This window comes from Cygnus olor, chromosome 13, assembly GCF_009769625.2.
Source record: "Cygnus olor isolate bCygOlo1 chromosome 13, bCygOlo1.pri.v2, whole genome shotgun sequence".
Lineage (NCBI taxonomy): Eukaryota > Metazoa > Chordata > Aves > Anseriformes > Anatidae > Cygnus > Cygnus olor.
The window spans coordinates 19,051,428-19,078,215 of NC_049181.1; the positions used below are offsets into that span (position 1 = coordinate 19,051,428).

Below are 26,788 nucleotides of genomic sequence, written 5' to 3' on the forward strand. Positions count from 1 at the left end.
CACACACCTTTGTCCTGCTGGAGGTGTGAGGGAACGGCAGCAGCTGAACTGCTTGTTGTAGAGCTGCAGGGTCTGTGCCACTGCTCCCATCCTGGCACAGCAGCTGCTACGTTGGCACCCGCTGCTGGCAAACCCAAATGGACAACTGCAGTAACTCCTATAGGCAACACTGAGGAAAAATGCTGTTTTGCAAAAAGAAATCCAAAGGAATTGCTTTTACTTGAGGTCTAAGGATTTGCCCGTTGCATTTTGGGCCGGGCTGCAGGCACTGCTGCTGGTCACACGTCCCTCTGCCACTTGTGAAGCGCGAGCAGACCAAGGAATCCTGCCGAATGTCATCCTCCTCCAGCACCCTCCCTGACTATATACCATCTCAGGCAACAGCACCGTGTTCACTTAGCTTAAAACCAGCATCCAGTTCTTAGCAGAGCCGTAAGATCTGTTTGGAGACTTCCATGAAAGTTACTCCAAATGATAATTAAAAATCTAAGACTTCCCCCAAAGATTTTGGGGGCTGAAAAGGAGGCTCAGCCGCAGGCAGGCCCTGCTGCCAGCTCCCCGTGCGTCCCTTGGCACTTCCTGAGGCTGTGTGTTCACAATCCCACCAGGGCTCGCTTTTGCCCGGCACGGCCTCGCCCCAGGACCGGGAGCTTCTCTGGCTGCCTTCCTCCCCGCCTGCCCCGACCTTGGCCCTTTGTACCGGGACAGCTTGCACGAGGGGAAGCGGGCAGCGCCCCGGGAAGCGGCTGGGCCGGTGTTTGACAAACAGGTTGCTCAATGCCGGGCTGACGTTCTGACCACATCGCGCTGCCGCCCCGCTCGCTGAGGTCTCTGTGCCAGCGCCTTCCGCCCAGAGACTCCACTCGGCAGAGGTGTGAGCGGCAGAGTTACCGGGGAAATCACGTTTTTAATCCTTTTCTGGCTGTTCATGGGGCATATTGCTTTTCTGACAGCAAATCTGTATCGCAGTGGCTTGGGGGCCTGCAGGCATGGGTTAGGGTCTGCTGTCCTGCATGCCAAAGAGCCCCTGAAGGTGAGCTCTGAAGGCTGGGTCTGCGCAAGCCAGGGAGCTCAAGGTAACGCAAAACGGAGCTTAAAACAGACAAACAACAAAATCCCACCACATTTTAATCACCGCTATAGAATAATGCAATTCAGGTCCTTTTCTCCATAAGGAAATTAGGAAAGATCTAGACTTTGTCCTAGCCTGTAAAACTGAATTTGGGGTTGTTCACCTACATAGCCTTTTCTGTGCAGCATCTCATTTACAGGAATCAAACTCCATGTCCACAGCTGCTCTTCTCTTTGCTCCAAACCCTCGCCCGTCTCTGCTGCTCATCTCCCCGTCCATCTTTCCTTTGTTTCCCTGTCCTTTTTGCTTTGTGTGCCAGTCAGTGGCTTGCTCTCGAGCCGTCCCTGCGGGGTCACGCAGCTCTTCGCCTGGGAACACAGAAACCTCCCTCGCCTTCCCCTCCGCATGCACGCGCTCCTTCTGCTGAGCACGCAGATGGGGAAGGATTTCCTTAGGTGGCATTTCCTGATGATTTCTGACTAACTGCAGAGGAAGTCAAGCCAAAGAAATGATGAATCTTCCATTTTTTTATTTTTAAAATAACTTAAAAACCCTGACGTCTCTTATTTTTGTGCTGGAAACAGCCTGCCCGCTATCCTGCTCATGGCCTCATCCTCACAGATAAAACATGCACCAAAGCCAAGTACACCTTCTGCTGGAAAGCCCCTGTGCTTTTCTGGGAGCTTTATTTGCCAGCTTCAGTGGAATTGCCCAGCAGTTATTTAAAAGTAGCTCGCAGGCTGAAAGAGTGCTCCCTATGGTGCAAATGCTTCTTTAAGAAATTAAATTAGAGGCTCAGGAGCCTGGAATAAGTGGTTTTATGCAGGGTAGCAGCTCAGACCTCCTCTCTAAGGGGCTTCCTTTCTTGGTCTGGCTTGCGCTGTCGAGAAGGTCACACATCAAGCTCTGAAACCCTCAGCAGGAGCCCAACAGCAGAGCCAGGCCTCCCGAGGGAAGCCCGGCATTACAAGAGGGTGGAAGGGTGCTCCTTGCCAGGCGCTGGAGGTGCTGCTGCTGACACCCAAGGCTGTCAGCGTGTAACCAGTACAGCCAAGTCCCTGGCTGCCCAAAACAACCAGGAGAGGAGCTCTGGATGGTGCCTGGGGGAAACGCAGATCTTAAGACCCGTCAAAACACAGCAGGCAGCCCACATTAACTGGGGGCAGAAGGACAGGGCTATGGCCCAACACACCCAGAGGATTTTTGCTGCTGGCACTGGGCCTGGGCAAGTCCCTGCCCCTCCAAGCACACCTGAAAAATCCCTAAAGTACTTTGTACTTTAGGGACGAGAAGCCCGAGAGCTTCCTGAGCCTTTCATAACCTCATTCCAGTCCCATTACCTGCTGACCCCGAGTGTGATTTCGGGCTCAGCAGGCACCTTCCCAAGGCTGGGCTGCCCCTGTCCAAGCTGCTTGGGGTGCCCCTGAGCTAGGAGGTGCCCAAGGAGGAGCGGGTGTCCCACCAGGACCATGAAGCCCCCCCATCCCAGAAGGTAAATGTGCCCAAAGCCATAAATAAACGGCATCCCAAACTACCTCGCTTGTTAGCAGCTCTGCTCCCACGGACTTTTTTTTTTCATTTGTGAAATCCCAAGACGCGTGTGTTGGGAGGATCCCACCTCACCTGCTCAGTGGGGAAATTGCACTGACAGCATCCAAGCTCCTCAGCACAGGACAATTAAAGGATCAGATGAAATAGCGACCAGTCTTTGTATCCAAACCCAGAGCATTTCCTGAGCAAACTAGTGTTTGGAGGCTCCTTCTTTGGGCAGCAAAAGCACAGCCCCTTCCTCCCAGGCTACAGCAGGAGCCACTCACCCACATCCCAGGAAGATGCAGCCACAGCTTCATCGTTGCTCGTTCCTCAAGGCACCTGCAGATGATCTCCTGACACACGGGTGTGTGACATCGGTTTGCAGATTTGTTTGAATTTACATTCAAATAGTTCATATGAACAAGTCACAGCCTAATAATGGCTGGAAAATGGAGAAAGCGTGAAATGAAAGATGTGGGAGGTTTCCCTTTGCTTATCAAAATAAATAAAGATCACAGCTATGTTTTATATTAATTTATTAGAAAAAAAAGATACACAGTTTAATGTGCAAATATATACAACCAACATTACAATGAAACGTCGGGAAGGGAGAGCCCCTCTGCTCTATCAATGACTTACTCCTTCGTAACAGAGATGACTGTTTAATGCTTCCCCACAGATTTACAAATACAAAAAAAAAAGTATAATGCTTCATTTGCACAACACAAAAAGTTTATTCTTATTTGAACAAAAAATATTCTGGCTTCGAAATGGGAAAGTCTGCTATTTTGGTGGCTTTTTTTTTTTTTCAAACCTGAGCAATTCTCGCGGAACAGGGGAACAAAGGAAAGGCATTGCCCTGTGCTTCATTCTCATCACAGCATCTGATGGTCTTTGAATTCCTCAACCACTGAATCACTGAAAGTCAACGCAACTCCAAAATGTACATCTATGATGTAATCAGCGGCACGGAAGAGAGCAGGCACTACCCTTGGCAAAAGCGAGCAGGTGGAAACCACCTGGCTCGAGTTAAATGGCTGTTGGCATTTCTCAGGTAAAGTGTTCCTATCTGACGGTAAGGTAATTTAATGCTGTCTCCTGTAATAAAGGAGTTATAAATGGAAAATACGGTTTAGTCCAAAAAGCAAGAGTCCTGGATCCTGCTATGCTCTGCGTGACCACTGAAGGACTGCAGAATGCGGCTGTGTTAAACTCAAACTGAGCGAAGGCCTCGGGACCGAGCGCAACTCCCAGCAAGCACTTAAATCCCGCTCTCCTCGGGAAAGAAGTTCCGAGCAGTTTAATCTCTTTCTATTCGGTAGGATTTATCTCCAGCAGGTGTTCTTGCACCTGCTGGCCACAAACGATTTGGCAGCAGAGCTCTGTACCGGCCCCAACCTCCTCCCGCCTGTGCCATGCCGGGCCAGCACCCCACGGTGCCGGCGATGCAGGAACCAGCTGGACCCCACAACCTCCTTGCGGGGCTCGCACAGCAACCACAGCACCAGCACCGTCCACCTGTCCTCCGCCTCATCACGCAGTCCAGCTGCACCTGCAAACCCCGCACGGCGACGCTGCTAATTAAACAAAACCCACTCCGCTTGTTTAATGCTTCTCCGCTTTGAGCAAGAACCCCCAGCGGTGCTGGAGAAGGCACTACAGGTCCCGAGCAGGGCAAAGCCAGCTCCCCAGGAGACAGGAGCTTCAGAAGGGGCTGCTGGCCATGCCACGCTCATAAAGGCGCAGAGCCTCCCTCTGCATCAACTCCCCTGATATTTTTTACAAAATACGTACAGATAACGAAACAATAGCCCTGCAGCAAACAGGAGGCTACCAGAGGCGTGCCTGGCATCCTGCCTGAACTACGTTTTCAGACACGGCGCTGTCAAAAGCTCATTCAGTTTTCAGGTGCTTTCACAGTTTTTCTTTCCTCTTTGGCCAGCGAGCAGAATTTACTGAGCACTGCAACATCTCTCCTCCTGCCAGCAGGCCGCAGGGATGCTGACAGCAGCATGTGGGTGCGTCACTGGTGGACCATGGCGAGGTGGTGGCTCCATTTCAGACTGAAATCCCTAATGATGGGGGTGACCTCTGCAGTCAGCCTTTGCCATCCTCACACCACCCTCCTTTTCTATACCCTCTTCGGAGTATTGCACAATTTGACTACGTGGAGGGGACAAAAAGCATTTGGGGAGGACTGCTCTGCTTTTAAACTTCTGCATTTTAATTGCTCCTGTTTTGTGCATTGTACTTGCACAGGAATACATGTCACAGACCCTGGAGCAGGACCTTAAATGAGAAATCTGAACAAAACCCCATATTTAGCTTTTAGTTTAGAAGCGAAAGTTAGAAACCAGTAAGCTGTGTTTGATGGAGATAAGATAGCTCCAGGGGCAGGAAGGAGACATGCGGAAGTTTAAGGGGGAGACTGAGCTAAGGACAGCCACCTCCAAGCTGAATATTTATATATTTTTAGGAAAATAAAACCAAAAGAGCTTGCTCTTTCCTAAACTTCTGAATGACCCAGTAGCCACGTTTGTCCAAGTTTAAATAGTTTTATAACAAACTAGAATAACAAGTGTGACAGTTGTTCTCGATAGCTTGGTATTTTTCCACTTCAGAAGGTTTTCTAACAGCATGAAAAGAAACACTCTGGTAAAACACGAGCTGATTTGCACGCTGCTGCAGCCTGAATTGGAGGCTGGCATGCCCTCCCTCTGCAGTTGGGGCTCTGCAGCAGCTTAGCATCATTGTGCTTGCCCTTTGCGGATGCTTTCTGTGCTTTGCAAGGCTCCTGAGCGTGATGGTCCCCTGATGCAATACACATCTCGTCCAGACATGTAACTCCATACTGCAGCATACGCTGAAAGCTTTCAGTGACATTTGTTATTTGTACGCCTTGCAGCGGCAGTTCTTCTGAGCAGAGGCAGACGTGTTTCTAACTGCAGCCCTCTCTGGCACAGCCCTGCAGAGGTGCGGATCCCCACAGCCCCACCCTGAGCCCACTTCCCCTCTCCCACGGCTACGCCCGCAGCACTCGCCTACATCAGTTTTAGGACCAAAAAAAAAGGGGTTCAATAACTAAACTTCACACCAGATTTACACTGAAAAGCTTGGATTATTTTCAAAGCTTTTCCGAGCATCAGCTTTCATTGCAGCGCAAACCCCCTGTTTCAACCAGCTTGTTTTCTAACCCAGGACAATTTCTGGGAGGGGGCCAAGTGCCCAGTTTGCCCCAGAGTCAGCCAAGCTGCTGGCAAACCTCGTTCTTACAGGGTGCTCACCATGGAGCTCCCAGCTCTGCATCTGCTCTAAAGAAATGGTGAGGCCCACGAGCACTTCAGCTCTCTTGAGGTAGGAGGGAAACGGCGTTTCTGCTCTCGTGGCTGCCCCTGCCAGCAGGACATGCGACTTGGCCCCGTCTCCCACCCTGCGAGAGCTCAGGGGCTGGAGGCAGAAGGGAGAAGAGCAAGGAGGGACCTTCAGTGCCAGCGACGTCTGCAGTGACACGTTCCTACAGCCTCTGCTCGGTCTGTAAGCGTTTCGGGGAGGTCAGATGATCGTGGTACAACAGGCACACGAGGGAGGCCAGTGATTTGGCCCTGTCAAAAAGGAAATCTTCCATAAGGGCCCTGGCTGGCTGTTCTCGCCGGCTGGATCACACCTCGACGGCCAGTGGGACTTACCTGCAGGAGCAGAGCCTGCCAGGTCCGATCCAGTGTGGGCCACGCTGCCAGTGCTCGAGTGGCTGTGCGCCACCTTAAAAGACAGATCGCAGCCAAGCTTTTCAAAGTTAAATATGTCATAAACTATACACATATGTGATCCTGAGATAGCGCCCCTAACAAGTCCCAAGGTAGATAAGCTTCCTGAACGCAGAGGTCCTCACGCCGCGTGAGCGCATTGTTGTTTGCTTTTGGCAGGCTTGCTAGCCTCTCACAGACCACGCTGCGCTTCCTAATTCTCCTTTTTTTTTGGGGTGGGTCTGATGAAACAATCAGTTTGATGACTGCTACCAGCAATTCCAATTGCATTTCTTCTGCAGCTCGGATGAAAGCATTCTTGATCCTTTGCCAGGTCTCCCAAGACTTGCAGAAACAGGCTCACAGCTTCCCTTTCTATTTTTTGGCCAGCCAAGAGCTGTGTGTCAGCAGCCTCCTGCTAGAGGAGCAGCTGTGCTGTGCTGAAGACACTCCTCGAGATAGGAAGAAAACATCAGTAGTAATCAGACAGAGAGGCGACAAGCACGAGCCACAACGGAGAGCAGAAGCTTCACATGATGACCGTCAGTCGGAGGGTCAGCGACCGCGCGTCCCGGTCCCGTCAGTCCATACTCCTGTTTTGAGCTTCTGACAGCAGCAGCTCGGAGTCAGGCTTTTTAATCCCAGGGTAAAAAAGCTATTTCCCCAAGCTCTCTTTGCTTGAGCGCTATATAAAAAGTTCTTTTTATTGTTTCAGTATTTTAGCCCTTAGTTGATTAGTCACCGCTACCTGCCAGGTGCCTGCTGCCAGAAGCAGCCCGAGCACCCGCAGTGTCCATAGGAACATCAAAAAATAGCTTTAGCAACTAGGAATTACGCAACAGAGGGGGAAGGCAGGACTACCTAGATTAATGTGACGTGTAGTGGATTTGTTAAGGTTAGGTGTATGACTCGTCCCAGAATCATGACAGAAAATGGTACCATGTAGCTTACCAGTAAGGGCAGTAAAAAGGGTAATGCATTCCTTCAATCACCAGCGAACCACTCACTCATTCAACATACTATTTCCAGCCAAAATCAAAGGTTTCTGGTAAAAATGCCACTCCTCGGGAGATCGTAAGCATCTTACAGCTCCGCCTTTGAGCTCTGTGATAGCTGCTTCATTAACGTCGTGGTTCCAGTGCAAAAAAACAAATCTCCTCCAGATCCCAATCTTCTTCCTTTAAACTTTTGATTGCCTCTCATCTGTCCATTCCTGCTTAGTGTTCTGTAAAGCTTGCGTCTTCTGTTCATCCACTTGCACGTAGTCCACTCTCTGCTCCTCAGAAAGAAACGGTTTCTGTGAGAGACAGAAAACAACGTATTTATTTAGGCTGTGAAAAGGGATGTGAGTGAAACCTGGCTTGATTTTCTGTTACCCCTTATTCCCTGCTTGCCTCACTTCACCTCGAAGCTCACAGTGACATCAGCTGACAGAAGCGCCGCTTTACAGCCTGCCAGAGCTGCAGTCACCCACCTGGCACCCCAGCGCTCAGCCCAGCTTGCTTTGCCGAGCGGGGAAACCGCTGCCCTGGCTCTTCCCCTGCAGATCATCACTGCCTTGTCATGCAGGCCATCCTGCTGGGGATAACCTGCCTGCGTTTAACCAGAGGAACGGTTTGCTTTTAAGGAAGCTTTGGTGTCCCAAGTCTTTTGCCTTCAGGAGTATTAACTGATGGATAAAAAGCTATACAGGACACCAAACTTCCCCAACAGACAACAGTCTTGGCTTTGCTGCGGTACCTGCTCACCACCTGGGCAGGCTGGAAGCTCTTTGGAACAGGGTTTGCAGTTTCTCAGCATTGCTAAAGAAATTAAAATGCTTTTGGAGACGCAAGAACAAAAGTGCACATTTTGCCATGTTACGAGAGATGGTACGGTTTTACCTGATGAATTTATCGTGGGCTGTAAACTTGTTACTGCAGAGAGACTGTGGGGAAAACCAGTAGGAAAGGGAGACTATGAAAATGGAAGAGCATACCGAGATCCTGCAAGCACCAACAAGCTCGCCTACATGCCCCTCTGCCGCATGTCCCAGTGGAGCCTCCTGCCCTCTGCTGAGCTCAAATTAACGGCAGTCCTACAAGGCAAGCTAAGGACACCTTGCCATCACCCTAATTCTGCTTTTATGGGGTTAATCTTGCCACTGGAAACAGGACTGGTACCTAACAGAGCATGGTTCTGGGTCTTTTCCTCCCAGCAGACGCAAAGAGAGGAGGTTTGTTTTTTTTTCACAGGGGACTCATACCTTCTGTACAGGGGATGGGGAAGCAGAATTAAAATCCAATGCTAAGTAATCAAGGTTAGATTTCCTTGTCCATGGAAAAGCACCACTGTATGGAGATGTTGCCTGTCTGTGTTCCTGTCAGGAAAGAAGAGAAACTTTTAATGCTCTTAGAACACGATCCCAGGAGGAAGCAGAATGGCACTGGGAGCAGGAGGCTCTCCCGGCAGCGCGCGAGTGAGGCTGGCCAGCACCCACGGGACAGCCTTTGGTGACGACCCGCGGGGTAACGCTGACTAGCTGGAGGTACCACAAGGAAATGGAGAGTGCCTTTTTCTCCCGGTCATTATGGCAAAACCAGCAAATCGTGCTGAATCTCATTCTGATTTAGCCAATATCCTCAGGCAGGAGCCCAGCTTCTCACCCCGAACCCTGAAAGGCTCAGGTTCACAGGGGTGCCAGCTGAGCCATCGTGGTGGTATCTGTCCACATCTAGTGCCAGGGAAATCAAAGTGACCACAAGCATGTGGAAGGTTTTCATCGACCGGAAAATCAAACGGGGAGTAGTTACAACTGGAACTGCCCTACCAAGCAGATTTTGGTCTGGGAACGGTGTGGGTTGAAATTTGGGACGATTGTTTAAGGAGGCTGTGGGCAGTTTCGCAATGCATTTGTATGGCCACTGCTGCGGGGCTTCGGCTCTGGAGCCAGATCGGCAGACGTGGATCTCAAATCTCTTGATCTGAGCCAATTTCCACCTAAAACTCAAAGGAAACCGAGGTTCTGGTCTTTTGCAAGATATGGCTAGAGAGTGAATGAAGAAAAGGAAGCCACAAAGCCAGATGTTCTTCTCTCGTGGGATGGGAAGTGGGGTTAGTGCCACCAGCCAAAGCAGAAGCAATAGGAGACTGCAATGGGCATTCTGTTTCTGCACAATATTTGGTGTGTTTCTTTAGGAAGTGCGCTAACGGCTTTCTGTCATTTCCTAGGAGATTTCTGCAGGGCACACTTCTGAAAGGTGAAAAGATTTCAGTTGCCTTCGCCTTAATGAGTTCTCATGTAAATATGGCTGATCCCTGTGCTCTCTTGGAACTGCTCAGCAACATTCGTGGGCGAACAGCTGAGTTCTGCGGAGCAGAAGAAGGGCTCCCCTTATCTCCCTGTAAATTGGTCCCACTGTCTTGGGTTTAAAACCATTTCATCATTTTTTGTTCAAACAGAAGGCAAAGGACAAATCTCCTCAACATTTTTTCTTAGAAAACAAACTTCTCCATTCTCCATCAATGTGACAGAGCAGAATAAAGCAAAGGATGGCTGTGTGAAAATGAAGATTACCATATGAATGTAACTTTCTTCCTCTTCTCCGGAAACTGAATTGGCAAATATTCTTGCTGAATTAATACCGTCTCTTTCTGGTGAGATAAAGCTCATTCGATTGCTATGAAGAAAAACACAGGAGAGGTTAAGGAAGCATCTTACAGATGCTCTGAAATGAAGCCAAAGCCTGACACAGTCCATATGGGGAATAAACTCACACTAACGCTGCAGCCTTTATGGAGAGGATGTCCAAAAACATTCCTCAGTTCCAGAAAGTGTTACGTTCCTCCAAGTGTCTTTTTATTTTGGGGGAGGATTTATGAAAGTTTGCCATCTCTGGTGTGACAGAAAGCATAAAACGTTGGAGCCGTTCTCCAGCAAGGGGCACAGACAGCACTCATTAGGGTAACGAGTGCCGCTGGGGCAGCTAGCTGCGTGGGCACTCCCTTTTTGGAGACGGACACAAATTAAACAGCTACTGGAGGGGCACACGGAGGAGCTGGCTGGCTCCAAACCCTGTGTAAACACACGCTGTCTGTGCCGTGAAGATGGCTGCAGCTCGGCCCTTGTTCGAGGAAATCTTTTCCACTCTCAGAGCTGTCAGAGGTGTATCACGAGTGAACGATTGCAGGCTGGCACAGGGGGGTTAGTTATTAGGAAACTGGGTGGCTACTTGGTCCAGCATGAACGGCGTAAGTCCTTCTGCTTTATTAGTTCCGGGCAGCCTGCTTTTTTAGTTTTGTTAATGTGAAACATGCAAACTCCCCCCGAGCTCGTTATCCTTCAGGACTCTGCACTGTGTCAGCACTAATTAACCGCGGCGCTCTGGCAGGGCTGCTGGGGAGGCGGGCTGCTGGGCTGCCCTCACAGGCAGCCCGTGGGGTTAACTGGTTCGTGAAGGATGGGCTGGGAGAGGGCTCTGCAGCCACTGAGCTTTCCCCCAAGCATCTCGCTGTGTCCTCCCCTCCTCTCGAGCTCCCTCAAGTTGCATCTCTGTGCAGCTGGAGCCCGACAGCACCACCTGTTCGTACTGCCTGTGTGAACAAAAGTGTTTGTTTTTCCCCACAGCTCGCTTCCAGGGACACAAGGTCACACCAGCAGATCAAACCTCAGTTTCCACGTGGCAGCGCAGAAGCCTGCACCCAGGCTACAAGTCAGGCAGATCTTGATCTTAACTAGTTCTCTTCTATCTCAGTTTTCAGAAACAAAAATGATGCTATCACTCCAGAAAAAAAACAGATAATTGAGGCATGTGAAGCTTTCAGCCACCACAGCAGCCACACCAGAGCAGACTAGCTCTGGCCTTTCCCAAAGGAACCTTCACAAGAGACTGAGTTTCCTCAAAACCTAATTGCTCAAACCTAATTTGCAAGATACCCAAAACACATCCCTCCTGACAGCACTGGGTGATGCTCAACTCACTGGAGCTGCCAGTCTCAAAAGGGAGCCTTGCTTTTTAGAGACAGCAAAAGCCTGGGGGATGCTGGAAGGAGCCCTGGGGAATTTTGGTATGTGGACTTCGCCAGGAAGCTGCATCTCATGGCATGTGATAAGTTACTTTTAACTCCATCCCACAGTGTTAATGCTTGAAAGATTGCAACGGTGGGTTTCGTGGCGACTTACTAAGGCACGGTCCACATCCTGGTCACGGCAGCGTGCTCACGGATTGTGGAGAGATTCCTCAAGTCCAGAGGAGGTGGCCGTGCTGCAGGGAGACACAAAAGGAACGACATTTGCAAAAGCAGGGCTCAAAAAAGCATGAATTGATTAGAAAAATGCAAGAAATAGAGTATTTCACAGACTGTAACTGATATAACCGAGATAGAAGTCAGTAACAGATGACCACTTCAGTCAGTGCCAGAAAGCAAAGTCCCTCATTTACTCGAAACCAACAGGATAAATACATCGGGCACTAGGAGAGCAAACACCCTGCAAGATCCACGTCTGACCCTTGCCTCAGAGCAGCCCAGCACATGCTGCCTGCAACGGACAGTTCAGCCTTCAGGTCACGGCAGGCTTTGGGCTCTCTCCTAAACCCAAAGGTCCTACACGTGGAGATCTCTCCTCGCACCTCCGTACATTTTCCTTTCAGTTCTCAAAACCCTCTAAGCAAGGACCTGAGCTTGCTTTGCTTGCTGGCAGTGCTCTGCATTTCTCCCCCTGCTTCACGTAGCATTTTCTCAACCCATTTCTGAGTACCCCTGTGGCTCCGTAGCCCAAACAGCTTTACCATAGGCTAGGCTTTGGCAATTTTTTTTCCGCATAGCCAGATTTTGTCACCAGTATATCATCAACCCAAATTTTGGAAGTGCTATGAGAAGCTGGAATGGAAAGTAACAGTTATCTGCAGGAAATTCCTGATGAAACCAAGACAGCTGCACCCATCGAGCAGAGATTTAACCAACAGCCCACACATCAAGGGGAGGATTCGAGCGTTTGGATGCCCCGTTCCTGGGAGGCCAGGGAGCTGGCGAGGCAGCAGCACGCAGGCGTTAGCCTCCTGCCTTGCTACAGAGTGGGCCCACATTCCTGCCCCACGCTGACGTGGCTGCTGCAGAAGTGGGCACAGACGCTTTTCCTCTGCTTGCAAGCAGCCCCATGGATGCACCCTGCTACGCCACAGTACTCAAGGCTCCTACACAGGGATTCAGCCCCTTCTATAGATGGAAAAAGCCTCGAAACGTGCCAAGGCCACCCGCATCCCAGTTGCTCTTTAGGTCTGGCCTTACATTTCCTGCGAGGCTTGAGGTCTCGGTTCACCGGAGGCGGCTCCAGGTCGGAGGGCAGCTCGGGTAAGGGGCTGGTGAGTTTTTCAGTGCTGACGACGGGGAAGGTGAAGGTGGCCGAGCTGGGGCTCATGGGGATGTAGCCGTCGGGCGAGCAGTCGGAGCCGGGTGCCGAGGGAGAGGTGCTGGGGCGCATGGGCACGTAGCTGTCCTCCGCGCCATCCGCAGCCGTTGAGTAGAGCGGGGAGAACCGGCAGGGCTTCGGTGGCGAGGGAGGAAAGGAGAAAGAAACGGTGGTGAACAAACAGCTCGCCCCGAGCAGCTCAGGAGGTCCTGCTGAGACCTTGACATGACACGCAAGGACAGGAGACACACTCGGTTCGGGTGCTCATGCCAGCTTGGAAGGAGCTCAGCAACTTGCTGCTGGACACTAGGACCAAACTTAGGGGTGACTTAAGTAGGTTTGCTTCTCCCAGCAGCAATTCTGACCTACAGAATGAAGGAAGTCCTTTCATATAAAAAACTTCTGAAAGGAGAACAGCTGGATTTTTGCACATGTAGAAGCCGAGAGAGCAGAGATACAGACATACAAGTTACTTCTGATAGCTGAAAATAAACACTGAAGGTTGATCGCCAACCCTGCAAGCTTCCAGAGGAGAGGAACACAAGCTGCACACCACCAGGGCTTGCATACAAGCAGCAAAGGAGCTCCCACACAGAAAGCAGCGCTCGATGCCAGACAGCAGGCTGGCTGTGTGATGCCTGGTGGTGCCACACGTAACCCACATCTGTCCAAGCTGGGCCAGGAGCTTTGGGCTGACAGAGTGCTGAATCCCAGGGGCTTTGATCACAGCCTTTCCTACATCCTGAAGAGGAGATATCCCTCGGGATCAGGAAGCAATAGGCTTCTTTAAACCTCTTTTTTCCCCAAGAGGGAAGCGGCTTTCTCAGGTGCTTGTGGTCAACAGCTTCATTCTTGAGGTTACTGGAGTCCTTCACAGCAGACCTGGCTTTGTCTGCTTTAAAATCAGGGGCTCCATGTTGTGGCCTCCCTCTTCCCATGGCCACAAAGAAGCAACACAGAAGTTGTCTGAAGCCAAGGGCTGCTTCTTCCTACTTTTTAATTTTTTTTTGCTGAGTCCAGCAGATGACTGACTACCAGAATGTGAAATGACTCACTTTCTGAAGCCTGCATGCATCAGTCTTTAAGTTTATGCAAGCAGAGTACTTACCAAATTCAAGCTAAGCCTCTTGTCCCGACTTCTTAAAGAACTGCCTTCCATGTCTGCTGCACAGAAAAAAGCAATTAAAAATGTGCAAGGTAGTCCAAGCTGATGGCAATAATGCCGCAGTAAAACACATGGCTCTCAACTAACTAGAGAGTTACAGAGATTCCCAAACTCCTGGTATTTACCCTAAATGAGGAAATCCAATGACACACAAGACCAGAACCAACTTGGTAGCGTTTCAAGAGCAATTTTGGCTATTTTAAGTATGATGAAGCCAAGGAACATACTCGTGTAATCCTGCTGTAACTGAGGCTTCCCATAGTCACAAGCAGGTGGGGGGAGAGACTGGTGTGGTGCAGAGAGCAAGCAACCAAGCAGACTAACATCTGAACCCAGTATCTGCTCTAGTCCCTCTGTTTCCCATCTCTCAGATAAGGAATTATACCAAAGGGATGTGGGGAAGGTTATTTTGCTGTTTGGAAAGCATTTGGGTGCCTAGGATGCAGGGTGCCTGGGAAACGCGTGTTGTTCTAGCAAGGGTGCACGAGCAAGCCCAATGGAGGGGAGAAATTCTCTTTGCCACCCAGAAATGCTGACATGATGCACGTGGCTCGACCTGGTGGGGGACAACCCGCCAGAGGGAAGGTCCCCTTGTGCAGGTTGGCCTCCTCTTGGTGTAGGTCAACTTGTTTTTTGAAGGAAAAGGCAACAAAAATTGAAAAATGGCATTCAATATCTAGATCAGCAGTGGTAGCTGCTGGAAGGTTTTTTGTCTGATTTTACTGTAAATAATGGAAGGCTGTTACAGTTTGTTTTCAAGTAGGGCAGAAAAAAGGAACTGGGGAAATTGGAGGAAACAGAACTGCTGTCACTCCTACCACATGGGCATGTATACAAGCACACACAGATGTGTCCGGTTACATACATTTCTAGCCGTGCTTACAACTACCATCCTTTTCTGGAAAATGACTTTCTGATCAGGAAAGTGCTTTTCTGTGCTCTCAGCCCCCAGGTAGGAGCACGGCGAGCCCTGCACCCTGCTGTGGCTGGGGAGATGTCCGTGCTGCACTGCAGCTCAGGGCTCGGCGCAGAAGTGCCAAGGAGAAGGAAGCAGCGCTGCTGGTGAGGGTGCACGTGCATTGGGGTGGGCAGGCGCTGTCCTGGGATGGATATAGTTCCTTGTTTTGGCACAAAAGCAGTCAGGCACACCAGTAGGTGCCAGGGTACAGGTGCTTTACCAGCCCATACTACCTTTGCAGCAGGTTGATTCACAGCTGTTCAGCTTTTACACATTACTAAGGGCAAAAAAAATGAACTAAACTCAAGTGGGCTCACTCCAGGAGCACACGAGCAGCAGCTGCTTTCTCCCTGTTTCTTTTTCAGACCGTCCTTTGTGAAGCACATTTTAATTCAGAGTTTAACCTTTATATAGTTTCAGCTGCACTTGGGGGAAGAAAAAAAAAAAACAGCAGCACTTATTAATTCATTGCTGCCCCCTGTCAGGCAGAGATAACCTTGCAGCACAGCAGCAGAACATGACATTTGGACACTTAATCCTCTTAAGAACCTTTTGGTGTAAATTGGGATGGAGAAACACTAACCATCTCACATGTGCCAGCAGTGCTGGAGCAGCATATACGTGGAAGCAAAAGCGGTGTTTTTCAGGGAGCAAACAGGCGTAACTGATAATGAAGAAGAGCATTTCCACCGATGGGTGTTTCTGCAGAAACCTTCCAAGAATTGTTTGTACACTGATAAACAGCCTGGGCAGAGCTCTCCTTGCTCTGGTGCCTGAGCTCTAAGGGCGAGATCTAACGGCCCCAGACACTGAGAGCTCATTCAGACTACAGGGGCCTGAAGGATGCTCATCCATAAAACCCTGCCTTGTCTTCTCATCAAAAATGACACGTCACTGCAAAATAGTTGATGCTTTCCAGCCAGCTGCTTCCCTCTGGTCTGTGGCTCCACAAAATAAAACTCGCATCTACTGTGTACACTGGATTTTGCCACCCGGATGTTCCTGGTTTTCAACCATTATTTGGTTTGAGATGGTTTTCAAGAACAAAAAAGGCACCCCAGCTAGGAGCAGGGCTTGCTTTGCAGCCATCTCCCTCTGCAGCAGGTTTCCAGGCTAGCCAGGAGGAAATGCAAGGACAGAGGGGGATTTGCTGAAGGACACCGAGTCCCCAGTTCACCCAGGGTTACATCCCATCCCCAGCATCTCCCTGGCATCCTGTCCTTTAAGCATGAGAAGAGAAACGCTGCTGTTACGGAGAGGACTCAGTGTGCGGAGCCACAAAGGCACTTCTCCTGGGCAAGCCCACGCTTTGACCTTCAGAAACAGAGGGGTAGGAGCTGAATGCAAGTGATGGACAGGTCTAAACCCTACTCGGACAGGTCTAAACCCTACTCACACCATTTTGGGGCTGACATGAAGCATCACAGCAGGAGAGCAGGCAGTGGGCACCCTCCAATCCAACCCAGTGCCACCACCTCCGAGACACGCTCACCTTTCCAGTTCCTCACGTTGTCCAGGCTGGACAGGGAGATCCTCCTGGGCACCAGCGCCACCGGAGCCCGGCAGGTCCCCGCGTGGCCGTTCTGCAGCGCCCCGCCGCCCGCCTCGTCCCCTCGCCTGTCCGAGAAGTGGGTGGGCTTGGGGGGCCGCGGGGGGGGCGTGTTGGAGAGCACATCCAGCTGGCTCACGCCGTAGGGCAGCGCACTTTGGCTCTGGTCAATCTGAAAGGTTGGCGTCAGCGGCGTCCCCAGCAGCGGAGAGGAGGAGGAAAAGTCACTGGGCGTCCCGCTCACGTCGGTGCTCCTGGGCACGGCACCGGGGTTTGCCAGCAGGGCCGCGTCCTGGTGCACGGCGCTGCAGGGCTGCACGAGGTACAGCGAGGGCTGGGACTGCAGCGAGTCGACAAACACGTCGTCCGATGAGGTCTGCTCCAGGGATCTGTCCGAGTTGGACCAGCTGTCACACCTGCATGGGGCAGAGAGCAGGGCCGGTGCTTGCCTTTTCTCCTGGTTGCAACCAGGTGAGCGTGCGGGGCTTGAGAGGTATAACCTGCTGGGAGCAGCTCCTTGGGCTGCTTTTCACTCCCAGCTTGGAAAATGCCCACTGACCACTTCATGGTTTCCTTTCTGCTGGTACTTGGTCCTGCACACCCTCAGGGCACTGTACGGGCCCTGTCCTCACCCCCAAGGGAGCGTGGCCAGCAGTGATGCTCCTCCACCAGCCCAGGGCTTCCAGCCCTGTAAGGCTGAGCCCTCAGCGTGAGGAGCCCTCGCACCATCATGCCTCAAATTTCAACCTCCATACTGCAGCATTTGCTACAACCCCTATTTCCCCCTGTCTGGTTACCAGGCAAGTGGAGAAGTGGCTCCCAAAGCTGCGTGCTCGCCAAGCGAAGCATCTGTCGTGCTGCAGGAACCCAAGTTAAAAACCAGGGGGACTTTCAGAGAAGGAAGGGGAGGAGCACGAGCACTGTCCTGCTGAGGCTTCACCCATTCTTTCCTCCCGAGTGACACCATGTGACAAAAAGCACAGTCTGAGCCCAGATCTGTCCCTTCCCTGTGGCCATGGAGGGTCCCCCTGAGCTGAGCATGGGGCACTTTGTGGAGCACCTGGGGCAGCAGCAGGCAGAAAGAGCACCTGGAGGGAGACTGCGTGGGCCAGGACCGACAGCTGATGCTTGACTGCTCACCTCCGCTACAGAAAGCCCCCTTGAGAACTGCATTTCTGATGGTCCCATTGGGCTCAGGAGCTGCAGGACTCAAGGACCAGTTTGCCCCTGTTTCCCAGGGGCACGCAGAGGTGGCTGCAGCCCGATGTGTGCGGTGGACCCCGGAGTTACCTGGTGTGGCTGAGCTTGCCCGACTCGCAGTTGGAGAGGAAGAGGTAGTCGGGGAGGAAGACCGACTCCGACTCGCTGGGGGTCTCCTCTGCGGCAGAAGCGTCGGCAGCGGCGTGGTCGACCGAGAAGGAGGGATCGGCGATGCGGGAGGTGTGGATGGAGGCGGCTGGCGAGGGCTGCGGGGACGAGGTGGTGTGGGACAGGCTCTCCACCGAACCTGCAAGGAGAAGCGACGGCCCCAGCTGAGCCGCAGCGGGGCGAGGCGACAACACATCGCGGGGAGCACGGTTTTGTGGGCCAGATCCTGTGCCACAAGGTGAGATGCGAGGTCCCCAGCAGGTCAACCCAGTCCTCAGTGCCTGCACCGCACTCGGCTGTTGTGGTCACTCCTCAGCCCCGGAGTGTATGGGGAAGGCAACATCACCAGCAAGGAACCCAACCCTCCAGTGACACTACGCCTCCACATCAGCCCCAGCAGGCTTCACCCCAGCTCCTTCCCCCTCTAAGCCAAAAGAAACGGGAAAAAAGCCGAATTCTTCCTCGCCCTACCCCGTGGCTCGTCCCTTTCAAGCAGGGGGAGCCATCTCCTTCCTTCTCTACCAGCTGTTTCCTCCTGCTAGCTTGGATTTGCAGTATTGCAGCAAACCCCAGGTTGCAAAGCACTCACACACATGCTTCAACTCGAGCTTATTCAGCAAAGCGTTTGCTTAATTTTCAGCAGGTGCTTGGAGCAGCAGGACTTCAGCAGCCCTCTTCGCCCCAGCGATCATCTGAAGGGAACAGCTTTTCCAGGCTTTCACACTCGTGAAGTGGGGCTGACAGCTGAAGCCTTCCCAGCTGAAAAATAATTTCTCTTTTCCATCCTGCTGGCTCAGGCACTAGCTCAGCCTGCAGAGCTTGGACTCGGAGCTGGTTTGCAAGCTGAGGGCGATCAAATATGCACCAGGCTAACTCCGCAGAGCCCTCAGCAAGCATGTGAACATCACCATCTGACCATGTATTTAAAGAAATAAAAAAACCAACAGCATGCACAAGAAAAATAAATGACATTGTGGATTACTAACACAGAGACTGAACGGGCCTGAGCTCCATCTGCTACTCGCAGGGTTTAGCCTCAGATTATCCCATCAGGAAGGGCTGCGGGCTGCACGACACATGGCAGGTCTGCACCGTCCCCGTCCCTCCCGCTCGCCGTGGCTGCCCTCTTCTAGCCTTTGGGGACGTGGCTACCCAGAGCCAGCTCCTGGCAGGCCACCTCCGTCCCTGCCAGCTCTGCTGGTAACCGAATCAGCGTGCATTAAAGTCGTACTGCGGCGGCAGCTGGGGAGAATGAATTATGCATGCCCATTTTCAAGGGAGAGCAGGCAGAGAACAGGTTCGGTGCCTCTCTCCCTCTGTCCTCCCGTTTGCCAGCAAGGCTGAGCAGAGCTTCAGCTGGCAAAATAGCTGTTTTGGTGGGTACTAGCCCCAAAATCTCTGCCCTGCATTGACGGGAAGACTCACCATGGAGGATGCCCCACCAACTTTCCCTGTCATTGTAGGTCTTGGAAAAGCAGAGGGCTTCTCCCTCCTGCTACAGACCCCAGCCCCGAAACTGTCCTTGTGCAACGGCACAATGGACACGGTGAAAGCGGGGGTCCCTGCTTGCAGCTCCCCCCCACCCCACCGGGCTGCAGGGAGGTGGAAACGCTGCCAGAGGCTGACATGAAAGAGCAGCCTTGAGGAGCGCAGAGAGGGATTTCCTCCCGAGGAGGGCTGGGAGGAGCCCTCACACTTCCCCTGACTCCCACACAAGGGCCGGGCGCTGCCACCAGCAAGTCTGCTGCTTTGTGTGGGAGCACAGCGGGGACATGAAGGGGAGACCCCGAGGGGAAGCATCTCTGCGGGGAGAGCGGGGTCCCTGCAGGGAACGGGGCTCCTGGCTCCCCGCGTCCCAGCGCGCTGCCCTGGCTGCCAGAGCTGTCCTCAGGGTGGCTGCAGCGAGCTCCTGGGGGTGTCAAACCACTTCTCAGCAAGGTTTAAACAGAAAAAAAGGCATTAAAAGCAGCAAAGAAACCATCAGAAAGGAGCAGGAAGGGAGAAAGTCCCAGGATGGGTGCAAGCAGGAGTGACCAGAGCCGTGGGGAGGTGAGGGGAGAGGTGGATGGAGTGCAGGAGCAGAAGGCTCCTGTCCAACCTCCCGTAGCCAGGAGGGACCACGGGTGACTGGTTGCTTCAGGTGACAGCAGTGACATCCTGGGTGTCAGGCTCCATCGTGCTGTGGGAGAAGGTGGAGCTACAGGGGGGCGATGGAGATTGGTGGGGATCAGTAGGGGCTGCACAGGGAGGGAGCAAGGCGTTTGCACGGGATGCGGAGCGACACCTGGAGCCCGGGGAGGAGACCAAGAGGGAACCCAAGACCAAAGGTCCCTCTTCGGCTTAGGAGCTGCCTGCCAAGGCACGGCCTGGGGGAGCATTTTGTGTACAGCTACAGGCTTTGTAAGTAAGGCTTCCTAATGAATCAGGCTCAGGTGTTCTCCCATCACAGGCTGCTGTCCCGTGTTGTGCCCATCACGCTTTCAGTCTGCATACGAGATGAACTGTGGCCAGAGTCCCCTGGCCACCTCGCCTCGCCCCAAAACATGCAGGGGGGCTCTTCCACGCCCAGCAACTCCCTGGGGGTGCCAGCCCCACGCTGCTGCCTTCAGCACAGCCACGGGCACAGTTCCTTGTGGCAGCCGAGTGCCATGGGGCGAGGGTGGCTGGTGGCTGGTGGCCAGCCTGTCCCGCCTGCCGCCCACCCAGGTGCTTCCTGACATCTGCTGGAGCTCGCGCCGCTTCCCCTCCGCCGGCCAGCCGGCCCCTCCTGTTGACTAAAACGTTGTCCTGACGGGGCCAGCTCTGAGCTGGCCTTGGCTGCTTAAATGTCAAACCCGAGGCCTCCGGTGAGGAGGACCCGGCTGTGAGTCTGGCTTCGTTGTAGCTGTCAGGGGCTGAGTCACGGCACAGAGCCACGACCACGCTGTCTGTGCCCACAGAGCATCAGTCTGGGGTTCATTAGTTCAGGGTTTGGCCTCAAAGCTGCAGTGAATTTTCAGAGAGATGCCAGGATTGTGAGCGATTGATTTCCCACTGTAGTATCGGCTGTGAGAGTCATCTCAACCCGGAGCAGCTTGGTAAGATTTCCTGCTCTGCATGTGTCTTCCTTGTGGTGATTCATTGCAGGGACTGTGACTTGTAACGGTGGCGTTCACGTTAAAAAAAGCGTATTGCATTTAATAGAGCTTTTCTTATGCTAATTTTTAGGAGTAATTTGTTTAAACCTCCAACCTCTTGGGGGATTTCTGTGCTTCCAGAAAGCTGAAGCAATTTATCAGTATTTGAAACGTGCCGTGCAACCTGTGCAACTGTGCAGACTGAAATCAGAGGGTAGGAATAGGAGCTGAACATGCCCTGCAGCCTGACCCGAATCCACACCAGACCCGACCACACTGGCAGGAGCTGCAGGATAAATAGGAGGTGTTATTTGCCAGGAGAGATGTAGCAAGTGCATGCCTGGAAGCTTAGCTTACACTGCCCGCGATGCAGACTGCAGGCTCAGATGCCAGACTTTACGCTGAACCAAGAGAAATGCTCTGCACTGTGGGGGATATTTGCCTCAAGGAACAGAGCAGAAAGCTGGGATGTCAGCTCTTCAGCCTGCCACAGCAAGAGCTGTCACTTCTCATCCATCAGCATCTACACTGGTGGTCTTGGCTGTGAAACACCCGTGGGATACTGCCAGTGCTGCCCACATACAAGCAACGCTACGCTCGACCAGTATAACAGAGGTTTCTAGTAATAATGCATCTTTCCTGGGGACAGCCTTGGCTCCTCTGCCTGCGCACACCTCCCTGCGCACATCCTCAATGCAGTGCCAGAAGTCTACACGTACATTGGAAAGACAAAGAAATACATTTGGTTTCTTTGTTTTGCGAGGGAAGACTTACCTTCGTTTCAGGCTAATTGGTAAAGCTATATCCGACGCAGCACCGCAGCAAGAGCAGCAACACAAGAGCGACATCTCCGTTTCAGCAAGGGCAGACCAGCAGGAAGTGGGTTACTGAACGGTCCCTAATTACCCCAGACTCTGATGGACTACTGACTGCCATCCCCCAAAGCTACCAGCTCGACTTTTCAAGCTATACCCATGGGCAGCGTGTACTGGCACAAGAACACGCCAGCAAGTTTTCCTGGTGCTCTCTAGAGCAAACGTGAAAACAGCAGACATCAGATTTATAACAGGAACACTGCAGAGCTCTTCCACTCCCATTTCCCCTCAGAATAAACTACTGAAAAGATGATTAAAGAAGGCGGGGAACTGGGATAGGTTAAAACCAAACATCTCACGGCCTTTTGCTTCCTCTCTACCAGGTAACGGTATGCCCACGTAGCAGTGGGAGTGCAGCAGCACACAGACCATGGCAGGATAGACCACCCAGCCATGCTGTGACACCCCTAAACATCTTGCTGCCCTTCGAGTCCTCTGGCGGGGCCGAGTCCCTCCATCACCACCCTTTTCTGCTCTCAGGCTGGCTTTTATCACAGCGAAGGGCTTAGCTCTGACTCACTTCCTACAAAGCTCTGAAACTGCTGCTGTATCTGCCCATTGGAAATGTCAAGGGAAAGACAGATTGCTGTTATCTGAGCCTGATTTTCTCATTTGAAAGGTAAGTTGATGATGACATGGGTCCTGACTTTAATTACTGGCTAGATCCCTCTTGGAGTGGTTAACTCCTGGAAGCTCTCCAGGAAACTCACCCCACTGACTGCCCGCAGGTGTAGGGCTGGCAGAACAGGCCGGCTTCATGCTGCACTGGAGGACCATCGCTTTAGCCTAGACACACACCCCTAGCGCTCTCCTGTCCTCTGCCTTTGCTTTATTTTTCTTCTCATTAATAGGCTAAGATAGTTCAGCATTTTTGTCGTTGATTTATGTGTGCACATACACCCAGATCTGTGCACGTTCCACGTTCAACAAAGCTTGAGAAAATGCGAGTTTTGCAGAACACTTTCCTGGAACAGGTGTCTTACGTTAAGCCAAACTAAATAAACACGGGCTGTGTAATGAAATAAACAACCCCAGAAGATAACACTCAATCAGCTTTTCACATAAACAGTACCTTTTCTTATTAAGGACCTGCTGTTTATTCTAGCAGCGATTGCTTCATCGACGTGAGACCAAGCGGCCAGCTATTATTTCCGCCCCGCAGAAGCCAGACCCCCAGTAACCTTCAGAGCAGGGTCTGCACCACCTCAGGACTACGTGGAGCTGTAGGAAATGTTAAGTCCCACATCCCTTGCCACCCCAACAAGCCCCACGCTTCCTTTTGCCCCGAGAAATGCTATGGAAAACCCCAACCCCAAGCCAACCCCAAGCCCCAAGATGAGCACGATCCTACCTGTGCCATCTTCCAGATGCCCGAAGTTGCAGATCTGGCTGATGTTGTGCACCCAGATCTGCATCTCCTCCTCGGTTTTGGCCACCAGGTAGAAGGTGCGGTAGGTGGTTCTCACGATGAAGACGAAGTTGTTCTGAAACTCCTTCCTGATGAAGTTGGGCCCCGAGTGCTTCAGCACTTCGCACTCGTTGAGGTCGATGATGCGGATGGGCTTTTTGGAGTGGTTGTTCCTGTAGTACTCCAGCACGTCGGGGTTCCCGCTCATGCGGCCTCGGCGCAGCACGAACCAGCGCTTCCTCCATGCCTGTGGATGGCACAGACAGGGCCCGTCAGCCTCGCGACACAGCCAGCAGCACTTTTTGGCATTAGGGCTTTTTAATAAGCCTGTGGGACTGGGACCTGAAGCGTTTGCTCTCATCTTGCATTTGGGGCAGGATGAGGAGGAGAAGGGCTGTCACCTGGGGGAGCACAGGGAACACGGCTTCTCTCTCCTCTCGCCCTCAGCCTGCCAGCATGGTGCGACGGCTCTGATGCTTCACCTGCCTTTAGCTGCTGTGGGTGAGCCAAGAAGAGATTATAACACGTTTTCCTTTCAGCTGGGACCACACCATGCGCTGCAGCACGTGAGCTAACACCTGGCAGCACACACCTCCTGCCCAAAGCGAGGCCTCCGGATGACCCGCACAGCTTCCCTCTCGGCTTCCAGGGCCAGGAAAAAGCTGTTAATGAGCTGCCAGCTACTTCTGGAAGCCCAGAGCAAACCCTAAGGGAGCTGTAGTGCTAAGAAGTTAAACGGGAACCTCCCCAGCGTTGCAGAACAACATCTGTTTACCCAGACACTGCTTCCAGGGACGCTGCAACCTGCACCAAACCCTGTCAGCACCGGCATCTCCTGGGCCCACATGGCTGAAGGTATGGAACCCACACAGGCTAAAATGAAGACTGAGATGCCGCATCACTTCATTAAGCTACACGCAAGTTTCTAGGAACAAACTAACATTTTCCGCTCTTCCAGCAGCTGCTCTGGTTCAGCAGCAGCACGAGAGCCCCTGTGTTGATTACAGCTGTCACCAGCACGCTTACTTCGAGGGCCAGAAGGAATCCACCCTGAGCTCTGCTCCGCAGAGGAAAGTTGAAACAAGGTGTTGGGAGCTTCCCTTCAGCAAACTGCTCACAAATAGCGATTGGATAAAACCAGCTCTGACGGCAGCCTCGTGGGGGCAAAGGGGCTCGCACAATGCCCAGGTACCACAGTCACCATAGAGCCCTAGATGCTCTAATTGCCTTCATTAGTTAAAAGTTTAGTAAGGAAACATCTAACAACCACCCCCTGCCTGAGCATTATGCAGGTGCTCGCCACAAAGCGACTCATCGCAACATGAACCTGGGCACTAGCTTGCATTTGGGTTCAACACAGTGCTCCTTTTGCAGAGCGGCTGTTGTTGCACTGACATCCAGCCATCTGGCCTTGGTGCAAAGTAACTGATTCAGGATGTTGTCACTACATTGTACAAATCCTTACCGGGACACTTGGGGCTCAGTACAGGCACTACAGATTTCACCAACAGTTCCTGTGAGTACAGCGACAGTGAAAGCAACCAACAAAAAAATAACAATCCTTTGTTAGGAGGTGTTTGATTTATTTTTTCCCCGCACTTAACAGAGGTTTCCTCACAGTGCAAAGCTTTTGCCTTTCTATATGCATCTGATATTTTATCTAGAGATGAATCTACTCAGGCTGGCAGTACCTTAATCTATTTTGAAAGCAATAGACTAGTCATAAATAACACAGAGGGATCAGAGACTGGAGTACTTTAGAGGGAGCTCTTGCAAGGCTGAATAACACACAGCAGCTGATGTACAGGAGTGGCTCTCAAAGCCGGGCTGCATCAGGAACGGATGCAAAGCAGAGGTGAGGTGCCAAGTATTGCACAAAGAAAATTCAGGCTCACCTATACGACCTGTCAAGGTTTGAAAGTGATTTGGTCTCTGTTAGAAGTAGCTGGAGGCAACATCAGATCACCGAGATCTCGCAGAGAAGTTGGATTGTGTAGGAACCAAGGAAGAAAGTGACACACACACCCTCCCCAAATGAAATTAAAGCAAAAATGAAGCATTTAAAGGAGAAAATAGCACCCCAAGTAGCAAATCTCAGTAGCAGAGCACAGCCCAGCAGGCACCTTGCATTGCATAGCCTCGGACAGGGCCACGCCACCACCTGCAGTCCAAGCACCATGCGTGCCTGATGCACATCCTGCTGGTGCACCAGGACTGACAGCTCAGCTCCCCTAACACACACACACCCCAGGCAACAAGAAGAGAAATGCCTCGGGAGGAATAAGCCAAAAAACATCTCCTTTGCCCTCCAGGGAAGCTGGCTTGCTAAAGCAGCCAGCAGGAACCACCTGAGCTCCCCTAGGGCACTGCCACTGCCCTCAGGCTGCTGGGCCTGCAGCTTAAATTTGGCTCCTGATGGAGAGAGGGTGGAAATCACCTGCATGGGAGCACGGTGAGGGAGGAGGAGATGGGTGTCCCTGGGTCAGGCTGGACAGTACAGCATCTGTCCCCATTTCTTCAGCATTTTGACTTTAATGAGCCTAATAGGATCTGTGGGCTTCAGGAGAACCTGGGCAGCTGGTGAGAGGAGAGCAGAAACCCTCAGCTGTGCTCTGCAAACTGGCACAAGCACAGGGGCTGCCCCATGACCCTCCCTGCAGGCAGGCAGCTCCACCAGGCTTCTTGCAAGGAGATCGGGAGGTGCCTGGTGCTCGTGGTCCATGACAGGAGAGGAGAGCGGCGCCGAGGCTGTGTGAGAATCCCTGGTTATCACGCCCGGGCAGCCAGAGCACAGGGCTGCGTGGAAGTGACGAAATCAGTGCGGGTGCAAAGGGAGGGCGATGGGGACTTTGCCAGGGCTGCTCCTCACCCGCCGCCAAGGCAGCAAAACCAGCAGAAACCAAAAAGTCTTGCCGTGGGGAGCAGGCACCATCTCTTCCACCTCTTCTCCCATTCTGCACCCTCAGTGCCACCACTCTCTCCCCCCAGGTGGCCGACTTCCATCCCGAAGCTTTCCCCAATATGCGCCTGTACCTCTGGCTGCACCACAACAGCACAACCCCAATCAGACAAGCGCTAACGTGAGTCCAGAACAATTTTCACCTGCCCTTCGTAAGTGGGGGCGCTCGTGGCCAAAGGCCGGCAGAGCGTGCGGCGGTGCTGGTCGGGTGCTCCGTGCTCCTCAATTTCTCACTTCGGGACTGGCAGGGCTGCTGCTGGGGGGGAGAGGAGCGGCTCTGTTTCCATTTTGGGAGGGATTTTAAGAAAGCGATCAGTAAGGGAGTGGTAAGGGAGGCTGAACCAGGGTTGCTATTGCACATGGGCGACTGCTGCGCCGGGGGTGTTAGTGGCAACACCACATAAAAAAGGCCACAAACAAACCAGTGATGTGCTGAAAATGTAGCTGACTAGTAAACAAGGGAGAGTGGGAGCTGGGAGCCTGCATGGGAAGGTTTTAGACAAGGACTGTAACCGCTTACCTTCTGCCTGGGAGCATGTGTTCAGTTTTGTCTGCGACAAACAAACCCAGCACGTGGGATCTAAATAATTAACCACAGCACGCACAAGCTCCACGAGGTGAATTGGCCTGAAATAGGATTTATCCTGTGGGGTT

At 52.3% G+C, this 26,788-nt stretch overlaps 1 protein-coding gene across 3 annotated transcripts in view; it reads right to left on the reverse strand.

Annotated features, from left to right (window-relative positions):
* Positions 1 to 3,124: 3,124 nt before the first annotated feature.
* GAB3 (GRB2 associated binding protein 3) overlaps positions 3,125 to 26,788 on the reverse strand; it is a 57,679-nt gene continuing 34,015 nt past the window's right edge. For 2 of the 3 annotated variants that reach the window (XM_040572527.1, XM_040572530.1), the window contains exons 2-10: positions 23,119 to 23,422; positions 17,699 to 17,915; positions 16,352 to 16,824; positions 13,845 to 13,900; positions 12,616 to 12,871; positions 11,510 to 11,591; positions 9,905 to 10,007; positions 8,594 to 8,707; positions 3,125 to 7,645 (exon numbers count right to left, since the gene is read on the reverse strand). In XM_040572527.1, the coding sequence (XP_040428461.1) occupies positions 7,529 to 7,645; positions 8,594 to 8,707; positions 9,905 to 10,007; positions 11,510 to 11,591; positions 12,616 to 12,871; positions 13,845 to 13,900; positions 16,352 to 16,824; positions 17,699 to 17,915; positions 23,119 to 23,422 (1,722 nt within the window). In that variant the 3' untranslated portion in view covers positions 3,125 to 7,528. The remainder of the gene's footprint in view (positions 7,646 to 8,593; positions 8,708 to 9,904; positions 10,008 to 11,509; positions 11,592 to 12,615; positions 12,872 to 13,844; positions 13,901 to 16,351; positions 16,825 to 17,698; positions 17,916 to 23,118; positions 23,423 to 26,788) is intronic. The other variant, XM_040572529.1, reaches the window with a different exon arrangement.